This window comes from Homalodisca vitripennis, chromosome 2, assembly GCF_021130785.1.
Source record: "Homalodisca vitripennis isolate AUS2020 chromosome 2, UT_GWSS_2.1, whole genome shotgun sequence".
Taxonomy (NCBI): Eukaryota; Metazoa; Arthropoda; class Insecta; order Hemiptera; family Cicadellidae; genus Homalodisca; species Homalodisca vitripennis.
In genome coordinates, this window is record NC_060208.1 from 11,362,022 (window position 1) to 11,389,801 (window position 27,780).

The following is a 27,780-nucleotide window of genomic DNA, read 5'->3' on the forward strand; positions in this document are numbered from 1 at the left end:
GATGACCCAGCATTCTTGACAGGCTGTCACCGTAAAAGTAGAACATTTATTGTCTAGGACTAGAATCGAACCACCAAACGTATTCATGGTTTATACATAAAAAAGAATCTTACATTAACATCTTTACAAATGACACGATCTATGAAGTCTTTTTCGTCTTTATCATTCTTTCCAAACATATTTTATGTATCTTCATATTCACAAAAAGTGTGTGGTAAATTGTTTCGTATGAGATTTCTCATACAAGCCGTTCAACCTCAAAATCCCAATAAAGTACGTTTGTAAAAATATAAAATGAATACCAACAACGTTAATTATGCGATTACGAAAACTTTTACTGAATCTCAATGAGACCCCCTTACCTCACCTTAAATTTGAAGGGTTGTACATTTAAAATCTCTTTTGGTTATATATTGCAACATCACATGAGGAGGAGGACGTTTTTTGATACTTTTACAAATTACCCACTCTCGCCCTCAATGGTGATGACTCAACTCTTAAGTTACACGTGGAGGATTCATTGAGTAATCCCTCAAAAGCTTCAAATGAGGAAAAATCAACACCTGTTCTTGGCTACTCTTCTGAACAAAGCTAAACTTAATAGTTGGTTGCAATCAGCTGACTTGTATTGTTAGTGGTAAACCTTTTGTACAAGCACCCCAAAATTCGTTTTAAAAACCTTGATAACAGTTTAACGATTGAAAAATTTAAAGCTATCTAAGTTACATTTTATCTTTGCTGAAACGGAATACATTTTGAACAAACCGAAATGAATGGGTTGCCCAGGGCTCACAGATCTGTAGTTACGGCACTGGAATGATTTCTATCTGCAGGTAGGTGTTCTGTTCCATCATTGCGTTTCAGCATATGTCGTGCTGCAGTTCAAGGTTGGACACATGCGGGATTTTCCTTATACGAGGTCTGTCAGCATCATAGGCCGTCACTGCTCAGTAGCCTACTCCACAAGGAGGAAACAAGCTCTGTAAACAAACAGGTAGGCCTACGCCATTAATTTAGTAATCCTACAATAATATGCTTACATATATTAATAATTGTTAATATATTTTAGTCTATCGTCGAATACAGCTGGAAATTTTGTTTCAAACAGAATAATTAAAACGTTATAATTGTTAGACCATAGTCAAAATCACCAGCGGACATTATAAAGAATGTGGGTGTAGTCCGGACCATCAAGATTGGGTACTTTGATTTAAAATTCTTTATTTTCAAACCAACTACCAAGAATTTATTTAATGTATTATCGCGTTTATTTCACTACAGGGGTTTACAACATTGGTAACTTGGCTGTCTTCTACAATTTTCATACTGATCTATCTTCATCCTTCGAAATTGGATGTGCTACCCCATCCCGTTGATTTGGATACCTGTGCTGAATGTTGGTATGCAAAATGTTTTTGGTATTTCCATTATAACAACGCCCCCAACAACTATGCTTTCAAAAATTGTACAAAAGAGTAAAATATTTAAGGCTGTAGTAAGGTACTTTAATGTTCCTCGTTAAATGATTTTTGAGACTAACCGATTAATACTTATACCTCGTCAATCCCTTTTGCAGAACTTGCTTTTTCCAAAATCACCTTTTTTCATAATGAGATCAGACTTAACTACCTCAGGAATGATTATAAGACTAAAATGGGTTGTAAAAGGTTTTAAAATAACATTATAAAGATACATTACTGTTCGATAGATTATTAGTACAATAAACGTACTGTTGTGTTATGATATCACTGTTCCTTTTTACCACTGATATTAATATTTTTCTTCTGCATTGATGTTGTTTGTTGCATTTTCCTTGCTACATCTCTACAAGGCAGGTACTTGTAAATTTGATTTAGTAATATTGGTGGATAGCATTGTAAAATCCACATTATTGAAAATAAATGATAGATGATTGATTAATCTAATTACAAGCCTTGATGATCAGCATACTGCAAATACTTTACAGTTTTGTGAGCATTTAAAGGTCAAAAGCAATAATGCCTTAATAGCACAAATTAATAGCCTTGTAAAGCTACGATAGAACTGACCTGCGCCTTAACAAACTTACATCTCAGAGATAACCTACACAGTTGTGACTATCTGTTGCAGACCAAACACTTGTGCAGAATCATTTCATCAATTTTGAAGTGGCTCGAGGTCGATCAAGACAAGATACCCAAGTGGGGATCCACTGGAAAAACCGAAGTGATCCAACTTCCTTGTTCGCAGATGATAGACGACTGCAGGAGGAAAGGTCCTGCCTTAGATCCAGAGTCCGTAACCCAGTCCGCCATGGAGGGTCCGCCTGCGAGGAACTCGCAAGTTCTGCTGATCAGCCTGCTCATCAGTGTCGGGTGTGTCTTCGTACTGCTGTGTCTGCTGGGATTGGGACAGTTTCCCAAACAACGCGACCCCAGTGAGTAACCCCATCTTATCCTTTTTCTTTTTTTCGATCAAACACAAATACGTATGTCAGAGACGTAGTTAATAGAGTGCCAAAGAGGTTACGACCTTCCTCTTCCAACACCAAAAGGGGAAAGGCGAGGTAACTGAGGTATTTTTCAATGGTCCATTCTATTTACAACATCAAAAACTTCCTCTTTCTCAAATGATATATGTATATCATCAAAGGAGATTTCAAAATCTTCAACCCTTCAAATGTATGCTGAGAGAAGGGCGACTTTTGGACTGTTATTAAGTACTTCCATGGGTGCCAACTGTAAATATTTAGATAAGATTTCTTAATCGTATTATTATCGTTCTTGGTATTGATTTTGGATTATTGCAAACATAATTTATGGGCATTTTTAGCTTGAAGGGACAATATTACCATAACCTTTCTTTAAATGTGTTTTATTTAAATTGTTTGCTACAAAACTCTCCAGGGCAAAGTCTGAACCCACTTACAAAAAAAGGGTCGTATAGAAAACTGAAGAAATATTCTTTATTGGACTTCAAATAAATAAAATGTACAAGATTACTGTTTTGGTGAAAATATCGTTCGTCTCACAATCCACTATGTGAAGTTGTATGTTACAAGTACAATCTACTTTCAAGCGATCATCCATTTTTGTCGTGAATTACCATTTTCCTTCATAGATAAAAAACGGGTTCAATGAGATAGCGAAAACTCTCGCCATTTTGCAACCATAAATGAAATGTTGACATTTTTCACGATTGTACCTAATGATGCCCACATTATGTGGACCAAAATTAAAGCCTTGTAGCCTAAACTGTCTTTTTAAATAAACAAGCATGCATAGTCAGACGGATAAAAAAGCATTTCTGAAATATTGATCATCGGCCGTCATGGATACCTGAATAAGTTGAGTAATTGTTTTGTTATTATTTGATACTTTGATGTTACCATCCACGTAAGAAAGTAACATATTTGCTGATATTTTTTTTTAAAGCACACATCAAACCAATTATACTTTACTATAATGTTTGTACATATGCTAAAACTTGATTTTTCTCTTACCCATTTGTGATCAGACCCTCTAGAATTTGATTCTGTTGCTTGAATAGCGTGAAGGCACATCACTTGGCACTTGCTTCGGTGTTAACCGAAGGTGCTGCAAAAAATACATATTTGAAAACACTTTCTGTTACCAAAACATAATTAACCACTGATATACAAAAGTAATTAAAGTTTTCTTCAAGGAAGGAACTTTCAAATTCAAATATCAATAATATAGAATGATTCATATTTATTTTACAAAGTGTAAACCATTTCTTTCTTGCAGATGATGTTGAAGGATGCACCTACAACTATGAATGTCCTGAGGACTCCGCCTGTATCAACAGGGTATGTGAAGATCCTTGTTTTGGCATTTGTCAGGATAACGCCACTTGCCAGATGTTCAACCATATACCGTACTGTTCCTGCAAGCCTGGCTTCTCAGGCAACCCCTTCACTGGCTGTCAGAGAGGTTCGTGATATTATCTATTTGTACATTGCAATAAGTGGAAATTATGAGAGAAAGGGATGTAGGAAAGTAATTATAAGAGGGGCACTAGTATCCACAGTAGTGATAATTTTCAATTCACCCGAACTGAATCACCTTACGAACCACTAGACTGCGTACATCCTCTGCAGATTTGAAGCCCATATCTCTCCAAATACTGGCTACCTTGTAAAGCCTAATCGTGATTTCTCCAAGAAGCCGAAATGTAAAACTCAAGTTTGCCATTAACTGTTATCATTTTACGATTGGAATTGTGCCTTTAGAATGGTGATCGAGCTTTGAGGCAAAGTAATCGTGACCCCAGCAAATTAGCCGTTCTTTTAGGCAAGTAATTGTGCCCCGAACCAATTGATCGTGCTCTGAGCTAATTAAATCTATATATATAAAAGAAAGTCGTGTTAGTTACACTATTTATAAGTCAAGAACGCCTGATCCGATTTGGCTGAAAATTGGTAGGGAGGTAGCTAAGAACTGGGATAAGAACATAGGATACTTTTTATCCCGTTCCCGATTCAGGATTCCGCCCCACTGGTCTCTAAAAGTTACAGAAATACCCGTAAGAAATGCATTGCAGCAAACATATGTTATTAAGTGAAAGAGCCTTTTCAAATTTAATCAGCTGTTCTTTGTAAACATGTATAATGCGACAAAAAAAACATATGTTTATATCATAAGGGGGCAATGTACCCAAAACATATGTTTTTTTAATTTCTGCCACTAATTAATCTTTTTGTTCATTAAAGTGTCTCTCTAGGACAGGGTTTAAAGAAAATATATTATTAACCCCCTCCCACCCCTCTTCAGGGGAACTGGAGGGGGTTTTTCAAGAAAATTAGAATTCTTGTAATAAATAAATCAATAGAAATGTCTTTATTGGTCGAGGGTTCATCTAAGTACTGCTTTTCATGACAACTCCTGTCAAAGTGTACAAAATGCATTATACGTAGATCACACAATAATAAAATAACGAGTAACATTTATCAATTAAATATGCCTGTAACACTGTTCTTAAATTTTAAGAGGCTGAGGTTTTTTATTGCAGTGGGCAGAGCATTATATTTTTTTTGTTTTTTGTTTAAAGTGTCTAAATGCCTTTTTCCCTGTCTCTGAACTTGTCCTTGGTAGGTTTAATAGACCATCATTCGAGTACAGCGATCGTTACTAGAACCAAGTAATCGTGTAGGAGGAGATGTTACTGGTCCGAAGTTGTATTATTTAGACAGAACCGTAATTACCGGATATCACGATTTGTATTTATCAGCACGCAAACCAACGACACCGGAATTCCATTGACCTCCTGAGTTTCAATAACATGTAGTGTTAACTACTTTTTAAAATTATATTTACTACCATTTCATTTTAATATATAATTTAATTTCAAACCACTTATTGTCATTTACTGATAGCTTGGTGTCAACAACCACAATCAAATAACGTACTATCTATGTTACCCAAGTGTAATCTTGTTATTGTAACCATGTTATCGTAATAATAACAAACTAATAAGTGCACTTCTTGCGAATTTTACCAATTTAGTCCGTCATCAGATGTATATATGTATGTCCTGAGCCAAGTGATCGTGCCCGGACACAAATGACCGTGTCCTGAGCCATGTGATCGTGTCCGGAGCCAAATGGCCGTTTCTTGAGCCAAGTGATCGTGCCCGGACACAAATGACCGTGTCTTGAGCCATGTGATCGTGCCGGGAGCCAAATGGCCGTGTCCTGAGCCAAGTGATCGTGTCCGGACACAAATAAACGTGTCTTGAGCCAAGTGATCATATCCCGAGAAAACTACTATCTCATAATATTCCTCATGAACATGTATAGTATTGTATTAATTCAGTGCCACATAAGTTTACATTTGAAGGTTAGCTTGGAAAACATATGACTTCAATCAAACTTAATTTAATTTGTAAACTACAGTAATTCTACGACTAACTCAAATCTAAAGTTAACGGGATACAATGATTGTAAGATTACAACGTTGTAATATCAAAACTAAATTAACAATATTTTTAAATGGAACTGATATTGCCTTAATTAAAAAATTCTTCAGCAGGGTGTAACACCTGGTGAAGGACGCGATGCTTTAAGTTATATCTGAAGTTTTTTCAATGTCCGGAAATATTTTAATTCATTGGGGAGCCTATTATACAGTCTTAATACGCATAACGGCCGCCTCGTTCGTAATGAAAAAAGCCGGGAACTGGATAGTAGTAGGCTAAGTATTTCATGTCTCATACCGATGTTGTACTGCGTTGAAATTAACGCAGGTTAGTAATGTAACGACAAAATATTCAAAGAATTAGAATACAACTGAGGGTCAGAATTCTGTTTGGAATAAAATGTTACCTAAAATTCTAAGGCCCAGCCGAAACATAACTCTAACTATTCGTTTTTGAATTTTAAATAATTTATCCGAATCACTCCAAAGAACTCCACCATATATCAGATGCAAATAAGAATAATATACAGTTTTTAAGTAAAGTAAAGTAATTTCTTATTTTACAAGGTAAAGTTAAGGCTGAAAAGGGGACTTAACCTGGGTACCAACGGCTTAAAGGTGACTTCCGAACCACCACCAATGGCCGGGCAGGCGGGCTGCTTGCAAGGACAGGATCGCTCAGCGGCCACTCATCCAAGCAGCAGCCACGCTCGACGTTGCTTGATTCGGTTATCTTGCGATAACTGTCGTACCCGTTACACTGCACAATTGGCTAAACGGACTTACAGATAAGGAAAGAACTTTTAGAGAAAAGCATGCAGAACTCAGTTTACATGCTTCTCCAGTTAACACGACTGTCCACTAAGAGTTCCACACATTTTGAGGAAGAAGCCATAGTGGACTGATATTATTAATCACTCTCTTCCATTTCATTTATCCTTTGCCCTGTTACTAGCTGTTGCAGTACTAGCAGGAGACTTGCCAGGCAACAACAGCCAGCCCAGGAGAAAAAGGTTCGAAGTGGAGCGCTTCATTAAGGTAAGTCTCAACCTGTGTATTTAAAAATGTGAAATAGAAATTACGTCAGACCGTGGTTAACCAGCAAGAGGCTATTTTTAAGTCTAAAAGTAATAGGTACGTTGGATAATCCATAAAGATTATTTAATGCTCTAAAACTAATGCCTTATATTTTATAAGAACATTGTTTTTTATCTGTTTTGAAAAATCAGAGAGAACATAGTAAAATATATTATTAAATCACGAAGGTGGCAAAATGTTCATATTTTGTTTAAAATCCACTGAAAACTTAATTAAATTAAAAAGCATTAGCACTTCTATGTTTATTCAGTGTACAATACAAGATTTTCGGAAGTGAAAAAATCCAAATCGTCACCCCAATTATTCCGGTTTAGAAGGCTTTACCAATTATGTCTATTTTACCTACAAGGATAAGTAACATTCCAATATTACTGTTGTATTTAAAAATGTTTAATTGAAATAATGCCTTGGCAGAGATACTGTGTTTGTTTACGAGCTTTCTTGAAGACCGTAATAAAAATACCTTATATCTCTTCATCTTATGAACCTTACATAATCTAATCCTTTAATATTGTAAATGCGAAAGTAAATTTTTCACGCTTTGACGCCTAAATTATTCAACCGATCTGACAAATTTTACATGGAAGTTTTAAGGTTCCCTGGGATTTAGGCATAATTCGATTTAAAAAATCCGTCCGGGCTATGCCCCAAAGGTCTCTAGAGTTGCAAAAATCCCCAAAAGAATGTATTTGTAGAACCGTATTTAATTAATTAATCAAAAGAGTATTTTACATGTTGAAAGAGTAATCAACTGTTGTATGTAAACCTTGTATTTTGACAAAATTGTCATGACATGTGTTAAATTAATTTAATTCCAATTTGAAATGTGTGTCTCTTTATATTTTTCAACCTATAGAGAAAGTTAAAAGTAACATTTATTTCACTTATTATTATGAAACTTAATATCTACAAAGACAAGAATGAGTTCTATAACGGTGTATGTCCAACCATGTGATTCGGCTGTGAACCACTGAAGGCTAATTCATACACATAAAATTTCTCTTTTCTTTGCCGTATGACTGTCTGTTGTTCTATTTGTCAATAATTAAATCAGCTACATACTTGGAATTTTACATTGAAACAACTGTTACACGACACGTGCTGTGGCGTACTCCTACCTTGTAACAGTTGGTAACACTGGTTGTATCTAGATCTCTTGTGCAGGTCAACTGGTATGCAGCTTACGCTCACTGCAGGTACCACGGAGGTCGCCTGGCCGTCATCGAGTCAAAGGAAGAGAATGAGCAGGTCAAAGAGGCGATACTGAAGACGAGTAAGTCCTGAACTATTCTATATAGTGAAGTTATCTGCTATCAATCAACCACAATAATATAATGCGTTTTAAACTGTGCACGTTCATATTTCAATACAACTGCTAGGGAGAAGATAATTTCTGTGTTCAGAGTGCGTTCTATAAAAGAAGTATCTTTTTATTACAACTGCACATGATTAATTTATTTATTTTTTACAAAGTGCTCCTGATGTTGGCAGAATTGTTGTTTTATATTTGTATAACTTATTAATTAACTAGATGACTACGTGTCTAAAATAACAGAATAATTGTTTTCTTCGACGTAAGTTTTATATTTGTATAACTTATTAATTAACTAGATGACTACGTGTCTAAAATAACAGAATAATTGTTTTCTTCGACGTAAAGGTTAACGTTAGTTCAACCTCGAGTTCTGACAGGTGTATTGTGTAGAAGACAGCTCGCAAGGACATACATTGTCATGCCATCACTTAATGCACTTACAATACGTGATGTGCTAACTGGACAGTACTAATTAATGTTTAGGTACATCAGGACGGGTGATTTTTACTTGTAACTTTTCAAATTTCCCCCCGGCATAATTATTACAAAAGCGTTGTCCACAAGTTGACAATTGACAGTGTTGAGAGCGACCCACCAGTGAAATTGATTTGAACACTGAACAGTTCTATTCCAACTATATTTGTTAACATTTCGCCGAGTAGGAACTGTCTGCTTTTCAATGATAACTGAAAATTTTAAAATAGTCCCTCAGTAGATATCTCATTTATGTATGCAAGTAGAAGAAATTGCGTTATCAAATTAAAAACTATAGCACTAAATATTAAATACTAAAAAAACTATACGTTATCATCGGGAAAATACATCGGGAACCACATTTCTTCAAAAGGAAATTAATTGAGGCAACATACATTAAATTGGCAGACCAACCAATCAGTCAACCATCAGTTGAGATTAGGCCGCTTTGGTTGCCAATTCTAAAAAATGAACTAAAGAGAAAACCAAAATTATCAAACGGACCAGATATTTGTAATAAACCAATGCGGAGTCACAATATGGTTTTAAGAAGTTCATCTCGCATGAACCAATAATAACGAAAGGGCCCATTCCTGTCCCCCTTCCTTTTTATTTCCGCCATCTTGTTTTGGTCTGCCGTGACGATTACCATTGGCTAGCGCTCTCTGGTCAGTCGTAGGTGGTCAGTAGACGAATGAAGACGTATTGGGACCTGTATTCCGTAGTTCAGTTATAATGATTAGTGTTTTGTATAGTTTTTTATTAAGTGCATGGTTATAGAGTTAGTGAAGTTGACAAACAACATGGTGGTTGTGATTCCTGACCTAGGCGTGCCACAACGCTTTGGTAAGATTTGTTTATTTTAACCTAGTTTGTAATTATGTATTAGGTTAGTTCTTTACCTGAAGAAGAGATCAGATTGCAGATCTCGAAACGTAGTGTTACTAATTTCTTGTTTCACTGAACGATAGCAAATGTCCGGAAAATCATGTTTCCTTCACAATCCTTCCATCGTCAAAAATAACCTTCAAACAAAGAACTAAATATTCAGTGGAATAGTAATGTATATTTAGTATACTTAACCTTAAACAGAAAATGTCTCGATGTAATTTTCAAATGTCTGGAAAACTTGTATGTGCCTGTAATCTGTTCTCTAGATACATCTATCTTCTAACGTGTACTAATTATGGAACCTTTTTGATCCGTAGAAAGTTTGTCATACTTTTAAAACATTCAAACCGTCATTGTTTTTGTCTATTTACTACTATTCATACTAAACATACAAGCGCCTGCCATTTGCAACTCTTTGGATTTCACAAATCTACATCGGATAGTACGCATTTAGATCGTAAATAGAATCCAGATTTTGAAGACCGTATCTGGCGCATACCTCGTTGGTCATTCATCAATGTCGAACCAATTCTCCCAAAAACTAATTATGCTGACTTCGTCCTACAAATATTTCACTTCAGTACTGTCCAACCATTATATCGATTGCTATGTAGCGAGCTTGATTCAATATATAAAAAGCAGGAGTACGCCTAAACAAGTCGCTTACAGGCTTCGATAAGGTTGCCTGCAAAATTCCGAGTCTACAGCTCATTTCATCAGGTTGCACGTATTATACTACGTCGCATGTTATAATGTTATATTATTGAACTCAGTTTGTTTCCAAATTTATCTATTTAGCGATTTTCTAGTGTTGTCATCGTAGTTACTTAAAAGACCAATACAAACATTTTGCATTCGCTCAGCCAAATCTCATTTACCCACCATCGTCGATGGTGGCTATATATAAATGAAGCTTCACGCAAATTATCGAGATAACGTGAGGACAGAAATGGGATTTTTCCAGTCCCTTGAGTGGTAGGCTTCGCTAACGTTCGGCCAATACAACAGTTTTCCAATACTGGTGGTAGGTTAGAGAAGTATGGACATAGGCTACAGTAACTATAACTAATGTTTTAAATCTGTTTTAGCAACTGATAGTTTGAAATTAAGAGTACAATTTTACGTTAAACAAAGACGAAGTCTCAACAAAACAAGAAGGAGTAAACTTGGTACGGACACGCTGTATCCAAAGTCAAAGACTCTAAGAACCTAGCTTGACCTTCAGCTAGTGAAAAACGGTCAGGCATAGTCAAGAATTTATTTATTACGCATCACTTACAATGGCGATAGAAAATTTTAGTATTTGCTAAACGTTTATTGCAAATGTTGTTTATTTTGCGGCAATATTATGTGAGAAATTAAAATTATTTCTAAATTGATATCAACATAATCAAAATACAATAAAACAAAATTAGGTTTAAAACTGAACATGTTATTGTTTTAGTGCATTATTTTATAGGTAAACCTACTCATCCTCTGATCGAACCGAACCCCACTCTCCTTAGAAAAGAAGTAAATTACGATTAGGGATAATACTCATAACAATACTCTACTTTTAAAATCCGAAATTCAAGATGTTTCCGGTATATTCACTGAAATGTAAATAATAATAACAAATAACTTTTGCATGGTGCTAATACCAAATGTTACTTGCTACTACCAAACTATACTTGCTACTACCAAACTATACTTGCTACTATCAAACTATACTTGCTACTACCAAACGACACTTGCTACTATCAAACGATACTTGACGCTATTTTATTTTATTTTACATTTCAACGGACATCTCCATTTTTACAGTTTTGAACAATAATTAAACAATGAAAGTAAACAACTACAGTGACAAATAGAGCAATAACGATTAATAAACTATTTAAGTGACGAAACGGATATAAACTATGAATGACAATAACGTAATTAATTATTAGTGTACCGTGATTTGAACTATGAAAAACAACGAACAATAACAGCAATAAATTAGCACGAAACAATGAGAATAAAACCATGAATAAACAAGAATAGACAAGAATTAACAAGACACAATATATAAATAACAGCAATGAGAGACGTACAGGTAAAGTATAAGAACGAGTGCCTTCCCTCATTGTGCAACTACTAGGCAGATAACTCACGCAGACCGGCGATCCTCCTCTTGAGCACTGGTATACTGTCCACAAAAAAGTCAACGATGTCGGCGACGCTATTACCAGAAGTCGGTACATCGTATTGTTTGCTGCGTGGCTGGTGCGATGTTGCTGCCTAGCGAACTATACTTGTTACTATCATGCGAAACTTGCTACTACCACTACAAAACTATATTGTACTACCAAACTACACTTGCTACTATCAAACTATACTTGCTACTACCAAACGAAACTTGATAGTATCAAAAGACACTTGCTGCTATCAAACTATACTTATTACTATCAAACTATACTGGCTACTACCACTACCAAACTATACTGGCTACTACCACTACCAAACTATATCGCTACTATCAAACGATACTTGCTACTACCAAACGATACTGGCTACTACCACTACCAAACTATATCTCTACTATCAAACGATACTTGCTACTACCAAACGATACTGGCTACTACCACTACCAAACTATATCGCTACTATCAAACGATACTTGTTTCTACCAAACGATACTGGCTACTACCACTACCAAACTATATCGCTACTATTAAACTATACTTGCTACTACCAAACGATACTGGCTACTACCACTACCAAACTATATCGCTACTATCAAACTATACTTGCTACTACCACTACCAAACTATATCGCTACTATCAAGCGATACACGCTCTACCAAACGATACTGGCTACTACCACTACCAAACTATATCGCTACTACCAAACGATACTTGCTACTACCAAACGATACTTGCTACTACCAAACGATACTGGCTACTACCACTACCAAACTATATCGCTACTATCAAACGATACTTGCTACTACCAAACGATACTGGCTACTACCAAACTATAATTGATACTACCAAACGATACTTGTTACTATCAAACGATACTTGCTACTACCAAACGATACTGGCTACTACCAAACTATAATTGATACTACCAAACGATACTTGCTACTACCAAACGATACTGGCTACTACCAAACTATAATTGATACTACCAAACGATACTTGCTACTACCAAACGATACTGGCTACTAACACTACCAAACTATATCGCTACTATCAAACGATACTTGCTACTACCAAACGATACTGGCTACTACCAAACTATAATTGATACTACCAAACTATACTTGCTACTACCAAACTATACTTGCTACTACCAAACTATACTTGCTACTGCCAAACTATACTTGCTACTACCAAAAGTTACGTTTCACATCTTTAATTTTATGAATGCACTAACCAGAAACTCGACTTGTGAGTTTATAAAGTTTGTTTGCTAAAATTTGCTTCCTTCTATTATTGTTTCTCTTCTTTCAAGTACACATCTGGAATATTAACAAACGTTTTGTTTACTTTGTCTATTTTATCTTCAAACTTTTCAGACCTACGGAACGAACAGTTTTGGACATCCGGGACTGACTTTCCTCAGGGACAATGGGTCTGGATGACCTCCGGGAAGCCGTTTTCTGGATTCTCAGACTGGGAGCCTGGAGAACCCAACAATGCTGGAGACGAGCACTGCCTCCAGTTCTTCGAGAAGGAGAGGAAAGGATACATGTGGAACGACAAGAACTGTATGGAGCAGATCTTCCCGATTTGCGAATACTTGGAATAATTTTGATATCAATAATGCTTTGTTTTTGTAATAAAATAATCCACAGAAAAACTTTGTTGTTAATAACTATTATGTAGTCTTAAAATATAAACCATAGATTAAATGTGTTGGAATTAATTATATTTTCTTAGTAAGATAATCAAGAATATTTTTTCTACCAAGTTTTAATACAAATTCTCAATCACTTAACAAAAACTATGAGAAACGTTTAATGGTATAATAATTATGGATTCTGCCCAAAACGAGGCACACGAATTGGCCATAATAATTGAAAAAGCGAAAATAATGTTTGAAATCTTTATCCGCAAAGTTCAACTTGATTTCATAGCCAATATTTATATTCTAGTTAAATTAACAATGACATATATGAACCTTACATACACTCCTTTAAAGGAAATCAGTTTCATCAAACACGTCAAAGTATATCGTATGTACTGTATCTCCACTAAAAGCAAGAAATTTTAATTTTGTATTATACATTTTGTGCGCGCTAATTTAATAGATACTCACCGAGCTGAGACTGTAAGTTACATGCTTTTTGAAAATTTGGGACTCTAATAACTCAGTAAATCTGAATACACTTAGCTCATTCCACTTCCCACTAATATTATAAATAATGCGAAAGTTTGAATGTTTGGATATTTGGATGTTTGGAGGTTTGTCCTCGAATCACGCTGAAACTGCTATAGCCTACGGATTGTGCTGAAATTTGGAACAGGTATAGCTTTTGGTCTGAATTAACATTTAGAGTGCTTTTTACCACCTATAACACATTCATTTCACCAAATAATGTCGAATTCAAATTGAAACATTAGTTTATTTACATTCGAATTTTATGATAAGAACGAAACGTATTTTGACAGCTGTTCACAGCTATATTTCGACAAACTTTCTGAAACATCTGTTTACATTTGAATTTTATCAATAATAAGTAAAAAGTGCTTGATCGGTAGTTTAATGCATATAGTAAATAAAACATTAATATATAAATTTTACTCCAGTTTGCGCCAGTGACGAATTAAAATCATCTAATGCATTAAATACTGTTATAAAACTAACCTTAATGAACACAATTACGAATGTTTTTCACTTAAGTTACTTTATACTGGCGGGTTTCCTTGACATTACGATATTACAAGTTAACTATGGCTAATGGAAAAACAGAGAAATGAATACTAACATGCCTCAACGATTCATTATTTCCCTGGCTACAGTCCAAAATACAAGTGTAACGCAAAACTTTAATAACGATTATTTTAGAAAGTTGCAAAACCTTAATAAGAATTTCCCTCTTATACCGAAAGTACATAGTAAGTAGGTAGGACTCTCCCCTAGGTCGTAATAGGATTTTCAGTCCTACTTACGTGTGTATTTTCTTCATCAGGACAAGGCAAACTCAACTATGTCAACACGATTTTGACCAAAGTAGATTTCCGAGAACTAGATAATCGAATGTATATAAAATATTGATCGTGGCAATATGGCAAGCTAAACTGTTGACATAGTAGGTAAGTGAATTTAAATGGTCTTAAGTAGGCACTATTTAAACGAAGTAGGCATCTCGGTCCTACGTAAGTATATATATATATATATATATATATATATATATATATATATATATATATATATATGTAATTAAAATAACATTATATATATACTTATATATTTCTTCTTCGTCAGAACAACAAGGCAAACTCTACTATAGTACTGGAAATATCTTAGACCTGAAATATATGACAAGGACTGGAAATATACGCTTTTTGACCGAAGTAAGTTTCCGAGACCTGTGTGATCTGAGATTTGTGTTTTCTTGATCGGGATGACAAGGCATATTCAGCTGTGACGTTATGTATATAATTAATTAGAACCAGAAATGCTCCTTCACGTGCCAAACATGATATAATAATTAAGTTAAACTCTGATACTATTTACCACGAACTTAAATAATATCTACCTGATATATGCCTACTTACGTTTTAAAATTTTCATAGGACTCTCATCAAATTACATCATAATTGCTTTTACTAAGTAATAAGGACTTTGGTTCTAAATTTGCGTGCGTGCTAGTTGATTATTAAGATTCAAACGCTTTCAGTGCCTAACAAATTATTGAACTTCATGGTACGGTATATGATTCCGTATGTCTATTGTAGTTGTGTATTTTATACTATTATGTTACAAGTACTTCAGGTACTTATATAGGTCAACAGACTAAAGAATATGTTTGAAAGATGTTTACCCTTTTTTTTTTTTTCCTTCCTTGGGGCGGCCTACTGCCATGCACTTAAGCCTCAAGGGCCTTTTGCGCACCCCGAAAACACCATGAGGACTACCAGTCTACAACTTCAGCAGTTCAACAAACCGCCGAAAACAACCTATCAAGTCCTCCTGGGAAAACTCGCCACCCCTGTTCAAGCTACCAAAGATGGCATACCGCTCTCTTGCTATTGCTGGGCAATCAAAGAGCAGGTGCTCAGCAGTCTCCTCCTGCTCATTACACCTTCTACAGAGCGGATCCTCCTGAAGGATGCCAACTCTGTGTAGATGCTTCTTCAGGTGACCATGCCCCGTAATGAGACCAATGACCTTGGAAGACATTGATCTGTTTAATGAGAGAAGGTCCGAGGCCACCTTGGAGGAAGGTGACTGTAATACCATTCTACTCACTCTCAAACCCGGATGCAACCTCCACCTTCTCCCATGCTCCGCGCGAATCCATTTCGAGACAACCCTAGAGGATTCACACCTTGGAACACCGCAGAATGGTTGAGGGCCCGTCATAATTGTTGCTGAGCCCTGGTTGGCCAGGGCATCAGCTCTTTCGTTCCCAGAAATCCCCTCATGACCAGGAACCCAACAAACGGTTACATTGTTGATTCTGGCAAGGGAGGAAACGGTCTGATAGCAATCCCAAACCAGTTTGGATTTGATTGCGCAAGAATCCAGCGCCATCAGCGCTGCCTGACTGTCCGTGAAAATGTTAATCGTCTTGCCCCTATATCGCAGACGAAGATTCTCACGAGCACATTCCATAATGGCTGCGACCTCCGCTTGAAAGAGTGTCGGATACGGACCCATAGGAACCACCAGCTCCCTACATGGTCTCACTCCCAGAATTCCAGCGCCTGTGCCGCTTTTTGTTTTAGAGCCGTCTGTGTACCATTCGAGCTCCGCTGGTGGAAGAGGTTGCTTCCCCTCTGACCAATCATCCCTTGAGGGCAAAATAATCCTAAAGGGTTCAAAGGAAAACTTTTGTGGCATCTGATCAGAGATCATATGCAAAACATCCTCCTGTATCAGAGTGCTAATTCTGCAGTGCCCACCGCTGCAGCCCGACCAGAATCCCGTCTGCTGAAGACAGTAGGCACTCTTCCTGGCCATAGCTCGAATGACAATGTCCAGGGGGGCGAGATTAAGACAACAGTCCAGAGCCGCGCCTGGCGCACTAGGAAAGGCCCCTGTGATAGCGAGGCAGGCCATCCTTTGGATACCTGCCAGACGTGCTACCACCGTTTTGGCTTCCATTTTTGGCCACCATACGACAGCTCCGTACATTAGTGCAGGTCTGACCACGGAAACATAAAGCCAGTACAAGAGCCTCGGCTTCAGTCCCCAGGGCCCACCTATCACACGTCTGCATTGCATTAGAGACCACTTACCCCTGGCAATGACCCTTTCTAGATGAGGTCCCCAGTTTAGAACCCTATCTAGGATCACGCCCAGGTACTTGACCTCAGGCTTCAGCTCAACGGGTGAGCCTTTAAATAGAAAAGGACCAATGCCCTCCATCTGTCGCCTCCTGGTAAAGGCAACCACGGCAGCCTTGGTGGGGTTGACGGTGAGGCCAACCTTATCACACCAGTTTCCCACCATGTTCAGAGCAGCATTGGTCAGTTCCGTGATTGTTGTGTTGAACTTGCCACTCACAAGAATCACAATATCATCTGCGTACCCTTGTGCAAAGACACCGCTGCTATTCAAAGAATTCAGCAGGTCATCCACAACCAGGTTCCACAGAAGAGGAGAGAGGACGCCGCCCTGCGGACAGCCCCTCGTAGCCTTCGCACTAACACTTGCTCCCATGAGGGTTGAAACAACAACCCTATCCGTGAGCAAGGCCCCTATCCAGTCACACACCTGACCATCAACGCCACGTCCCGAGACCGCATTGATAATCGCCTGAGTGGCTGTATTATCAAAGGCACCTTCAATGTCTAAAAAGACTCCTATAGCTACCTCTTTTGCCGCCAGCGTCTTCTCAATCCTGCATACCAATTGATGCAGGGCCGAGTCGCATGACTTTCCTGGAGTGTAGGCATGCTGGTTAGGATGCAAAGGTCGCTCCAGAAGAGCTCCCTCCCAAACAAACCTGGCAACCATTTTCTCCATGGTTTTGAGAAGGAAGGAGGACAGGCATATCGGCCTGAAAGACTTCGGCCGATCCATGCCCGCCCTCCCCTGCTTCGGTATGAACACCACTCTGGACACTCTCCAGGGTAGTGGGATGTACCTGAGAGCCACGGAGGCTCTGAACAGTCTGCACAGCTGTGGAAGGAGAATGTCCAATCCCCGCTGCAAGCAAACCGGTCTCACCCCGTCGCCCCCAGGAGCCTTGTAAGGACTGAATGAGTTAATAGCCCACTCAATCCTACTGAAGGTAACAATACGGTGCGCCAGACTCCACTGCGAATGAGTGGCGCGACCCGCATGTCTCCCCTCACTTTCGGGTGGAAGTTCACCCTCATGAACAATACAGTCCGGGAAGTGTGTTCCCATCATGACTTTCAGAACTCCTTCCGGCTCAGTAATGTAAACACCTTGATCGTCCTTGAGACTACCTAGCGGCGAGATGGGATTCTTTGCCAATAGCTTTTGCAGCCTTGCACTGCCCTGCACACTGTCAATATCGATGCAGAGCTTCTTCCAGGCTAACCTCTTAGCCGTACGAACCTTGCGGTTGTACAGTGCAAGAGCCTCGTGGTAGGTGTCCCAAGTGCCCCAAGTTTTGGCTCTCCTGAATAGAGCCCTGACCCTCTTCCTCAAAGAGGCCAATTCAGAGCTCCACCAGGCTACCTTAGATCTGTTTTTGTTAATAATCGGGCAGCTGAGATCGAAGGAGCCGACAATCGCAGAAGTTAGACCGTCAGCAGATTCGTCAAGCTGCGCCGCGCTGTGAATCCGTTTCCCATTAGTAGAATCAGAATCCAGCCGTGCCCTGAGGTTTTCCTTGTATGATACCCAGTTTGTGTTCCTCGGATTCCTATACTGAACTTTTTCCAGCATCTGTTCACCGATCTTAAAACAGATGTGAGCATGATCAGAGAGGGAAGGCTCGTCAGACACATGCCAGCCATGCATCCGACCAGCCATACCCTCCGACATCATGGTCACATCTAGCACCTCCCTTCTTGTCCTCGTGCGAAACGTGGGCACATTTCCCACATTTGCGATCATTAGACTACGGGACATTATGTATTCTAGAAGTAACTTACCTCTGTTATTAGTGTTGGTGCTGCCCCACGCCTCGTTGTGCGAGTTGGCGTCGCATCCCACCACCAGTTCCGCTCCACTCCTCCCAACATGGTCCACCAAGGCAGCCAGTTCCCTGGAGGGCGTGGACTCCGCATCATCATACGGTAGATATGATGATGCAACTAGCAGGGCTCGTCCAGTACCAGCCACCATCAACCTGACTGTGGCGAGATCCTTGCAACAAAATTCCAGAACAGGAATGCTGTCCACCTTGTTGCTTACAACAATACATGTCTTGGCATTTTCAACCTGGGCACTAAATATTTTCACCCCTGTCATTGAAAGCCCTGATATTTTTCCCTTGCTGATCCAAGGTTCCTGTATCAGAGCCACGTGAAAATCTTCCGACAGGAAGCGTCTGCAGAATACAGCCGAGGCAGCCTTATTGTGCTGCAGGTTGATCTGAAGAACCTTGATCCCCATGATCAACCGCCCCACCCCGCGCCCTCAGCTGGACCTGCTCCACACCAATGAACACCCTCCAGCCCCTCCCCTTAAGAGTGGTTGAAGACTGTTCATCTATTAAAATTACAAGAGTTCTGGAATCTCCCGTGTGGAAATCTCCAACAACCCTCCAGTCCGACACAGAGATCCCAGCATTCTGTTTGTTAATGGCCTTGAGAATGGTCGCAGAGTCCTTCCCGGCCATGGGACCATCGACCCTTAGGAAGACCTTGGTAGATCTTATGAGGTCTTTGTAGTCCCCACAGATCACCCCTATTCCCCCAGGGCCACCGATCCCCAGCCCCGGAGCCAGACCCCGCAGCCAATCCCTGGTCTCGTCATTGCCACAGAGCATGACGAGAGCCCCCCTTTCGGGGAAACACCTTTTGAACTGCAGGCACACACCCTCTGCTGAGAGTACCTCGTCGAGAATGCGCCCCCGAAGTTCCATAGCCTCCTCCTCTGAGAGGCGCCTCTCAGGAAAGTTCGCAGGGACCAAGACTAGCTTATGTCCCGTCAGAACTTCCCTGAATGTTTCTCCCAACCCCTCCTCCGTTGAGGGATTGGTACTCGTCGCATGCGCTGCTTGCTCAGGAGGTGCGGTCGGGCGCCTCTTCGGCAGGGGTTTTTCCGTCGAAGAACCGCCCGAGCGCCCTCTCTTCCCAATAGGAGTAGAGACCGCACCTGCAGTTGCCTCCGGTGCTGCCTCCCTCTGTTTTTTCATCTTTCTTCTTTCATTGGCCGACCTCTTGTCCGTTTGCCTCCTCCATTGACTGTCCGGAAGCCAGGTGCCGTCGGCCTTTTTCTGCTCCATCGCCCAACGCTTGCGCAGTTTAAAGGGGAGCTTAAGGTTGTAGTCCATTACACATGCTCCAGTGTCTGTGTCCATGGACTCAACCCTTCCGCTAGCATCATCGAGCACTACATCGTCGTCGATGGTGGTAGCGCTAGAAGAACAGGCAGATACATCCAAGGCCTGGGTGCCGGATGCAACTGCCCGTTGCAGTTCTTCCAGATCTAAATCTGTTGGTGTTTTTTGGTTTTTATTAAAAGACTCCATAAAAGGTCCCACGAGTACCGAGGAAATAACGGTCCACCCAGCCAGAGCCCCGCATGACCAGGTAAGGCTATTTACGCTTGGGGGGGCGCCCAACCCCCAAGGGCTCCGTTTACGACGCACAACCCCTGCGCCATGCATCCCTTAGGCACGGGTCGCTTCACACCGTGGGATTGGGGTGCCCTCAGTCAAAAACAAGTTTTTGTGTGTGGTGCGATTCCAGGCGGACCCGGACTGGCACCACTACTGCGCGGCGCCGAGGGCCGTCACCGCGCAGAGTGCACACTCGAGACACTACCCTAGATCCTGGGGTTTTGTTGACAGCAGGGCCACCTCAAGCAGGACGCTAAGTAGCGTTTATCCGAGCCCAACCATTGGTTAGATGGTTGGATTCGGATCCCCCTTCGGTCTTGAGCGACACCTTGGCGGTGCCGCCCCTGGAGAGGTACTTTCCCAGTTCATTTGGGATTCACCCGAACTAAGGTCAGCCCGTCTCCTAGACCCCAAATGTTTACCTTAATTTTATTACTAGTGTAAATTTTCAAAATACTATTATATTTCGCTTCTTGGGATCGCGGTGTTCAATAAGGCGTAGCCCTGGAAGTGGATGAATAAACTATCACCTGCAATAGCAGGTTTTTATAAATTATTTATATTTTAATTTGATTAAATAGTTACTTTTTAGATAACAAATAGCAAAAACAGTATCCTTAAAGGTGCTCTATTTATTATGAACGTAGGTATTATAAGGGACAGTGTACTTCTAAAATAAAATTTGAATACATTTTTTAAGTAAAATTATTTGTTTAAGTCAACAGCCTTTTAAGTCTTGATTTTTTACTTATTGGTATTACTTATCAATTAAACTGTTTATTTTGACATCACACTTTTGCATAAAAACAAACCACCACATATATATTGTACGTCATTGATATGTTACAATGTTAGCGTATACAACTTTTCCACATAGATCATTATATTTGTGAGTACGGAAAATAATCATGTGCTCTAGTGTTTAATGTTTATAAACAAACCTTGACTATCTTTATTGTGTCGTATGTCAGAGCGAGATCATTTTAGATTATTGTAACACTTGTAGATCATGTCACATCCAAAAAAATCATTCAAGTCTGTTGTCAAAAGACTGACCAGCCCTCGAGGGTCGAAGGCGGTAGAGGAGCCTCACACACCCGACAGGTCCCATGCTGTGAACATCGATGAACCCTTCTCAGAAGCCACAACCTCCTCCCCGCAGCCAGTCAACTATAGGCAACCGACACAGGAGAGCAGTCAAAGGAAGGGTTCCCTGGACAGAAGGTCCAGTAAAAAAGATAAACGTCCAAAAGTGCCGAACGTGATGCGATCCTCTGTGGTCGCCCCTAACATGGAAGTCCTTCCACCATTTTCTGCTCTAGCCCCTGGAGAAAGTACCCATGCGAAACTGTCCCGAGTTCTCGAAAAGTTCAACAGCATTGTTCTGACTGAAGAACTTACACCACCGCCAGAAAGGAAGGCTGACACGTAATATGAGCTTCTGGTATGATCGTCACAACACTTTTTTGTCCAACTAGATTCATGTTTCAGTTTGAATAGTTAAAAATATATGTTCTAAATATATGAAGTTACGTACTTATTACAAAATGTTATTCAGCTATCGGTCTATAAAAATAATGGTACTCCGGATATATAAAAATCCGGAGGTGCCAATAAGTGCCAGATCGTCCTACGTGATCTGTTGTCGAAAAAGTTGGACGATCTGGGACGTGTTCTGAGGTCGGGAAAGTTCCGATCGGATATGCCCCTTACCATTAGTACGAACTTCGGTGGCCGAAGTCTTTTTCTGGCGAAGGAAGAAGAACATCCCTCGAGATAGTACTCAAATTCAAGCTTAGATCACTTGAGCGCTCGTAAAGATTATCTTCAACTTTGGTATTATTAGTAACACAGTTATGATAACCAAATCTAATCCTACTTATATCACGTGATAACAAGAAGTAGTCAGAAACAGAATGGCCATCTTCTTGCCGACATCGCTTCCTTTTGGGAGTCAGAAATCAAGAACCTGTCGTTATAATGACATTTAATCTTCATAGTAAGTTGACACATTTTGTTATTTATAATAATATAATTTTCTTAAGCCCCCGTTAAGAAATACTCTTCCAAAAATAGTGGCCTCTGGAAAATACTAAAGTACCTAAAGTATTAATATTATTTACTAAGTGAACAAACAGCACTTTATGCTATTTCCTTTGACAGAATCACTCAGTGTTACTTATCTCAAAGTGACTTATCTTAAGGAGATTATATGGGTTTGTAGGAATCCGTGATCTTGTTTTCTGAGCCCTCGTGGGTAAGAGATGAAAAAGTTGAGTACTTGCGTCGTGCGCCGTCACAGCATTGTTTACCAATTGCGTCCCCCCCCCTCCACCAGCCGTTCATACTCACCCAACTTCGCTTGTAAAGGTTGCAACAGTCGTACTCTAGAAATCCATTTGGTATTCCAAGATTTTTAAAACATTCCAAAATAGAAGCTCACGTTTGTGGAATTTCCTGTCGTTGTTAGTTTTCTATTAACAAATAACAAACTATCTCCCAATAGTTTTGTAACTTTGAACGCAACAAGCAAAAACAAACTCTACCTTTTCATTTGTTGTTCCTTCTGTAAAAATAGCTGGAAATCGAAGGTTTTCAAATTAATGAAATTAATAAAGAAATGTGTCAAACACCCCCTACTTTTTACAATGGACGTAAAGAATATAGACTTGTAAGCTACAGTCCTTACAAGTATCAGAAGCTTGTATTACTCATTTACAGTTTCTTCTTTAGTTTAGTATCAATGCTTATATTCATTGTTACAGAATAAACACTAATGACAATTTAAGAAAGAAATCAATAGAGATATTAAATAATTGTTTTAAACGCAAACCAAATGGTTCTGCACATATCTATGCTTCCTGAAGGCGAACGGGAACTGTATTCAACAGTACGGAGACATGCACAATTGAATATAGTACAGATACTAGCAATAGCAACAGATTCTCTATAGCCAGGGCATCAATAGAAGAACAAAAGGAGTTGTGGAGACAAGCTGAGAAATCGCTTCTTCTAAGTTTTCCCAGTTCTACAAAACTCACAACATAAAAAACCACGATGGATTTAATTAAAATTTAAAACATATCCATTCAAAACCAAAAGCCACTTGAACTTGATTAATAACACAGGACCTACTCTTCTTAGTGACAAAAAAATTGTTTTGAGTATGATAGAACCCCAACCCGATCCTGTGAGTTGAGAAAAGATGCTGACTCCAAATTTTCCGCTGCACTGAACATAAAGCCAGCTAATCTCCTTACTTTTGTGTCAAATAAGTAATGAATCAATTAAGGTTGTACAACAGTGTAAAGACGTTAAAATTTCCACAGTCGTTCAAAAATTGGAGCTAATGATAGGAGTTCTAGGTTAAGGAAAAACTATTTTTATCATCAAACAATTTTAAGAGGGAGACCTTGTAATATTTCCCTTGCGTGAAGCAGCTATTTACTTCCGCAAGCGAATAAGCTCTAAATTCTCTTATATTGATAAAGAAATAATAAATAAATCTTGTCGTACTAGTTACTCGTTCTTAATTAGCTTAAAAAGTCATCTGAGAAAAGAAAGCAGGTACTACAGAGTAATTATAGACGAAGCACTGATGCTTCATGCAGGTGAAATTTTACTTGCTTGTCCCATTGCTGGAGCATCAGAGAGGCACTTCTAGTTGGAGACAAGCTCCAAATACGTTATATCAACAGAACAACTTATAATGTGGTACATAATGATATCCCTACACTAACATAAACTGCTCAAGTTTTGACATTACATAGATGAACGACGAGTGCTGCAACTGTAGCAAAACTAGCTCCTGTTGGTAATAGTAAGATCAGCATGAACTGAAATTAAATTAAATTGTTCTCCAAATAAACATATTGCCTCTGTAGACCTCAGACCATCTGCAATAATCGTTCAGTTCGAATCCAAGCTAAAATCCCATATGTAACAGCTAGTTGGAATGACACCTACCATAACCAAATGCCATCAGAATCAGCCCTACAAACTCTCTCCACCACCTCATAAACCACTAACAGAGAATTATTTGCCGAGTGGATATTTTTAGGACAGTTCCTGTTAGAAAAGAGAGATAAGACATTTATTTATCAAACACACATTTTATGGAACTCAAACCTCAAAAACAATAAAAAGCAAAAATATACAAACTCAAAAACATTGATATTTCATCAAAATATTAACATCAGTAATAAGATAGAAATGCTTAACCATTTATGTGCATCACATCCTGACATAGCCTAACATATTCTATTAGGATAACAATGTTTAGAACCACATAATTAAAAACGTTAGATGTCTAGGTTAATGTTTTGTAACTGCATTTGCTACAGAAAATCACCAAAAATAAAGCATTGTAATTTATAAGAGTGACAAGCAAAAGCTTATAGAGTCTTATATTGGATAATATAGCGAAAAGTTTATTTGTGAAGTGGATGGAAATCAGGTTTTATTTGGCAGCAACCTTTCTATCTACATTCTCAAGTTCTACAAGGCACCTAAAGCTCCTTTAGGTGATGCCTTGACTGCTTTATCCAATGCTTAGGATAATATTCCATTACAAAAATGAAAGACTGATTAGTTTGGGTGAAGAATCTGATGTGGCTTGTCTGGACAAAAGAAATAAGAACACCATCTTGCTTCAAGAGATTCTAGCGTCCTGTGATATTAAGCGAATATATCTATCACCCACAAGTATCACTCTCACATTCTCGACTTCTACAGACACTATTTATACGAACATGACTAGTGACAGAATTGATGTTCAAGTTGAGCATAATTTTATATCTGATCATACTGTACAATTATGTACGCTTAGGATTCCTTAAAAAATTAAGCACGTCAAACTTCAAACAACAGACAACTTAGGTCCCAAAACTTGCATGCTAAAAGATATCTTAGCTGTTAACCTACTGGTATAATATCATCTAATGCCCAGATTGCATATTCAAAGGTTTTGTACTCTTGTTGGCCGCTCTAAATTATTCTTGTCCCTTCAGAATTTCCCGCAGCAAACCTAAGACGTGATGTAGACTACATCTCACAATTCTGATTTCCTGCAGCTGCGAAGAGGTTTCACTAAAGCCCAAGAAAAATATCTTTTAAGTGGCAGAGCAGAAGACTACCTTGAAACAGTCACCAGAAATAAATAGTATGACTTAAAGCTTCGCGTAATTTAAGGAAGACAGTGAATAACGCTCATATTGCTGAAGTAACGAAACAAAGCAAGGCTGTATGGGACATTAGGAACAGCGAAAGATATGCTCGCAACGAAGTTAAGAAAGTCAAATGGCAGCTATCAAACTCTGGAGAGAAGGTTGGTGACATTTACAGAGTAACTGAACTATTCAATTTCCACTTTTCCAACATTGTTGAAGAAACATTAAAAGCCAATACACCACATTGAACACCCGCTACTATCATAATCCCATTTAGACCTCTTCTTTTAAGCCAGTCTCTTGTGAAGAGATTATATAGTTAATGAAATGAAGACGAGTTCCTCTACAGTAGTTTACGGCATTTTCTCCAGTGTGATAAAATATCGTTTGGACGAACTGTGCTTTCCTTTGACTGATATTGTTACTTCAAGATGTTTTCCCACTGAACTAAACAATTCTAGCGTATACATACTTCACAAACAAGGTAAACATTATATAAAACACTACCGGCCCATCTAATAAGTTCCTACAGTCTCTAAAATAGTAGAAAAGACAGTTCTATCAGGGCATATGTCCCACCTTCATTAAACAACCTCCTTCCTTCAGGGCAACAGGGAAATCAACTACAACAGAACTTGTTGAATACATTAACCGCTTAGAATCAGGAAGTGCAGTTAAGTAGTATGTTTCTGAACCTAAGAAAAGCCTCTGACTGTCTCTATCACGAACTAATATTTGCTAAACTATAAGACTTGGGGATTAAAGAACTTTATGAATAATGAAAATGTGCCAGTCTATGATATTGGCTATTAAAAATGCATCGTTAGGAATCTATGAGGATAAAGAGCTCGTAGGTAATATTTCGAAAGAAAGTTTAAACAATAGCGCCAATAAATGCATCATACAGAGGACATGCGGGAATAGCTGAAAATGAAAAACATTACCTGAAGAATCTACTCTAGGAAATGTAACGATTAGGGAAGTTTAAATAACATATGAGGATTTTAAAGCATTCCAATACAAAAGAAATATAACAAAAATACGAATGATTGTACCACCATAAACAATGTTCAATAGTATAGAAATGTAAATAAAGAATTCTCAAAATACCCATGGTTTAAGACATTAAATTTTGATAGGGACAAAATTGTCCAGATTTACAGAATACGACTGGGACATGCCAATATAAACACTTACCTCCTTACAATTAAATACTATTTTACTCCTTCGTGTCTGAATTGTTTAAAAGAAGAAAATGAAACATTGGGCCATTTTTTTCATCGATTGTCCTCAATATACTTATAAATGAGATAAATGTCTCGAGAACGTAAAATAAATCATCAATAATCATACAAAACATCAGACAATTATTGCCAATGGCGCCAATGGCGCAGTGTAGTGGGTACGGCGGTTATCGCAAGATAACCAGATCAAGCAACGCCGAGCGTGGCTGCTGCTTGGACAGGTGACCGCTGAGCGATCCTGTCCTTGCAAGCGGCCCGCCTGCCCGGCCATTGGTGGTGGTTCGGAAGTCACCTTTAAGCCGTTGGTCCCCAGGTTAAGTGTTAGAGAGGGCTTCTTAGCCCTAACTTCGCCTGGTAAAATAAGACATTCTTTACTTTTTTTTACAATTACACATTACATGAATGTTTATCCAGTCTTGGATTCTTCCATTCGTGGTCTTTCTTTTTTGAGTTAGAACATTGCCTGTTCGGCCCCTGGTAAAAAAGAAGTACCAATACCAAAATGTCCTATGTTCTATTTTCTCCTTGTTCTTGAATGTTCTTTCTTTTACTAACTATGTACGCTAAATAGGACACAAAAGAAACTTGAATATTTGTGATTAACACCACAATGTTTTTGGTAAAAATTTGTTTTCAGACTCTTAAACTCACCAGATATTATACCTAATGCTGATACTGACCAGAATCTTATACTTAGAGAAAAAAAATGAAGGACAACTACAAAACAAGTGAACTTCGAAGGTTCATGGATAAAGTCCAAGCTGCCAAATT

At 38.7% G+C, this 27,780-nt stretch overlaps 1 protein-coding gene across 1 annotated transcript; it reads left to right on the forward strand.

Annotated features, from left to right (window-relative positions):
* Nucleotides 1–830: 830 nt before the first annotated feature.
* LOC124353560 lies at nt 831–13,610 on the forward strand. The gene is made up of 6 exons (XM_046803455.1): nt 831–994; nt 2,110–2,416; nt 3,747–3,932; nt 6,871–6,953; nt 8,178–8,286; nt 13,239–13,610. Exons 2-6 carry the CDS (start codon nt 2,230–2,232, stop codon nt 13,469–13,471), a joined length of 798 nt encoding a protein of 265 aa, XP_046659411.1. The 5' UTR covers nt 831–994; nt 2,110–2,229; the 3' UTR covers nt 13,472–13,610.
* Nucleotides 13,611–27,780: the final 14,170 nt, after the last annotated feature.

Bases quoted from the DNA above. Each gene is read 5' to 3' on its own strand.
- LOC124353560 (XM_046803455.1), top strand. From the start codon at position 2,230: ATGATAGACGACTGCAGGAGGAAAGGTCCTGCCTTAGATCCAGAGTCC. The intron at 2,417-3,746 runs GTGAGTAACCCC...TCTTTCTTGCAG, and splicing joins TCCCAAACAACGCGACCCCA to ATGATGTTGAAGGATGCACC. The intron at 6,954-8,177 runs GTAAGTCTCAAC...TCTCTTGTGCAG, and splicing joins AAGTGGAGCGCTTCATTAAG to GTCAACTGGTATGCAGCTTA.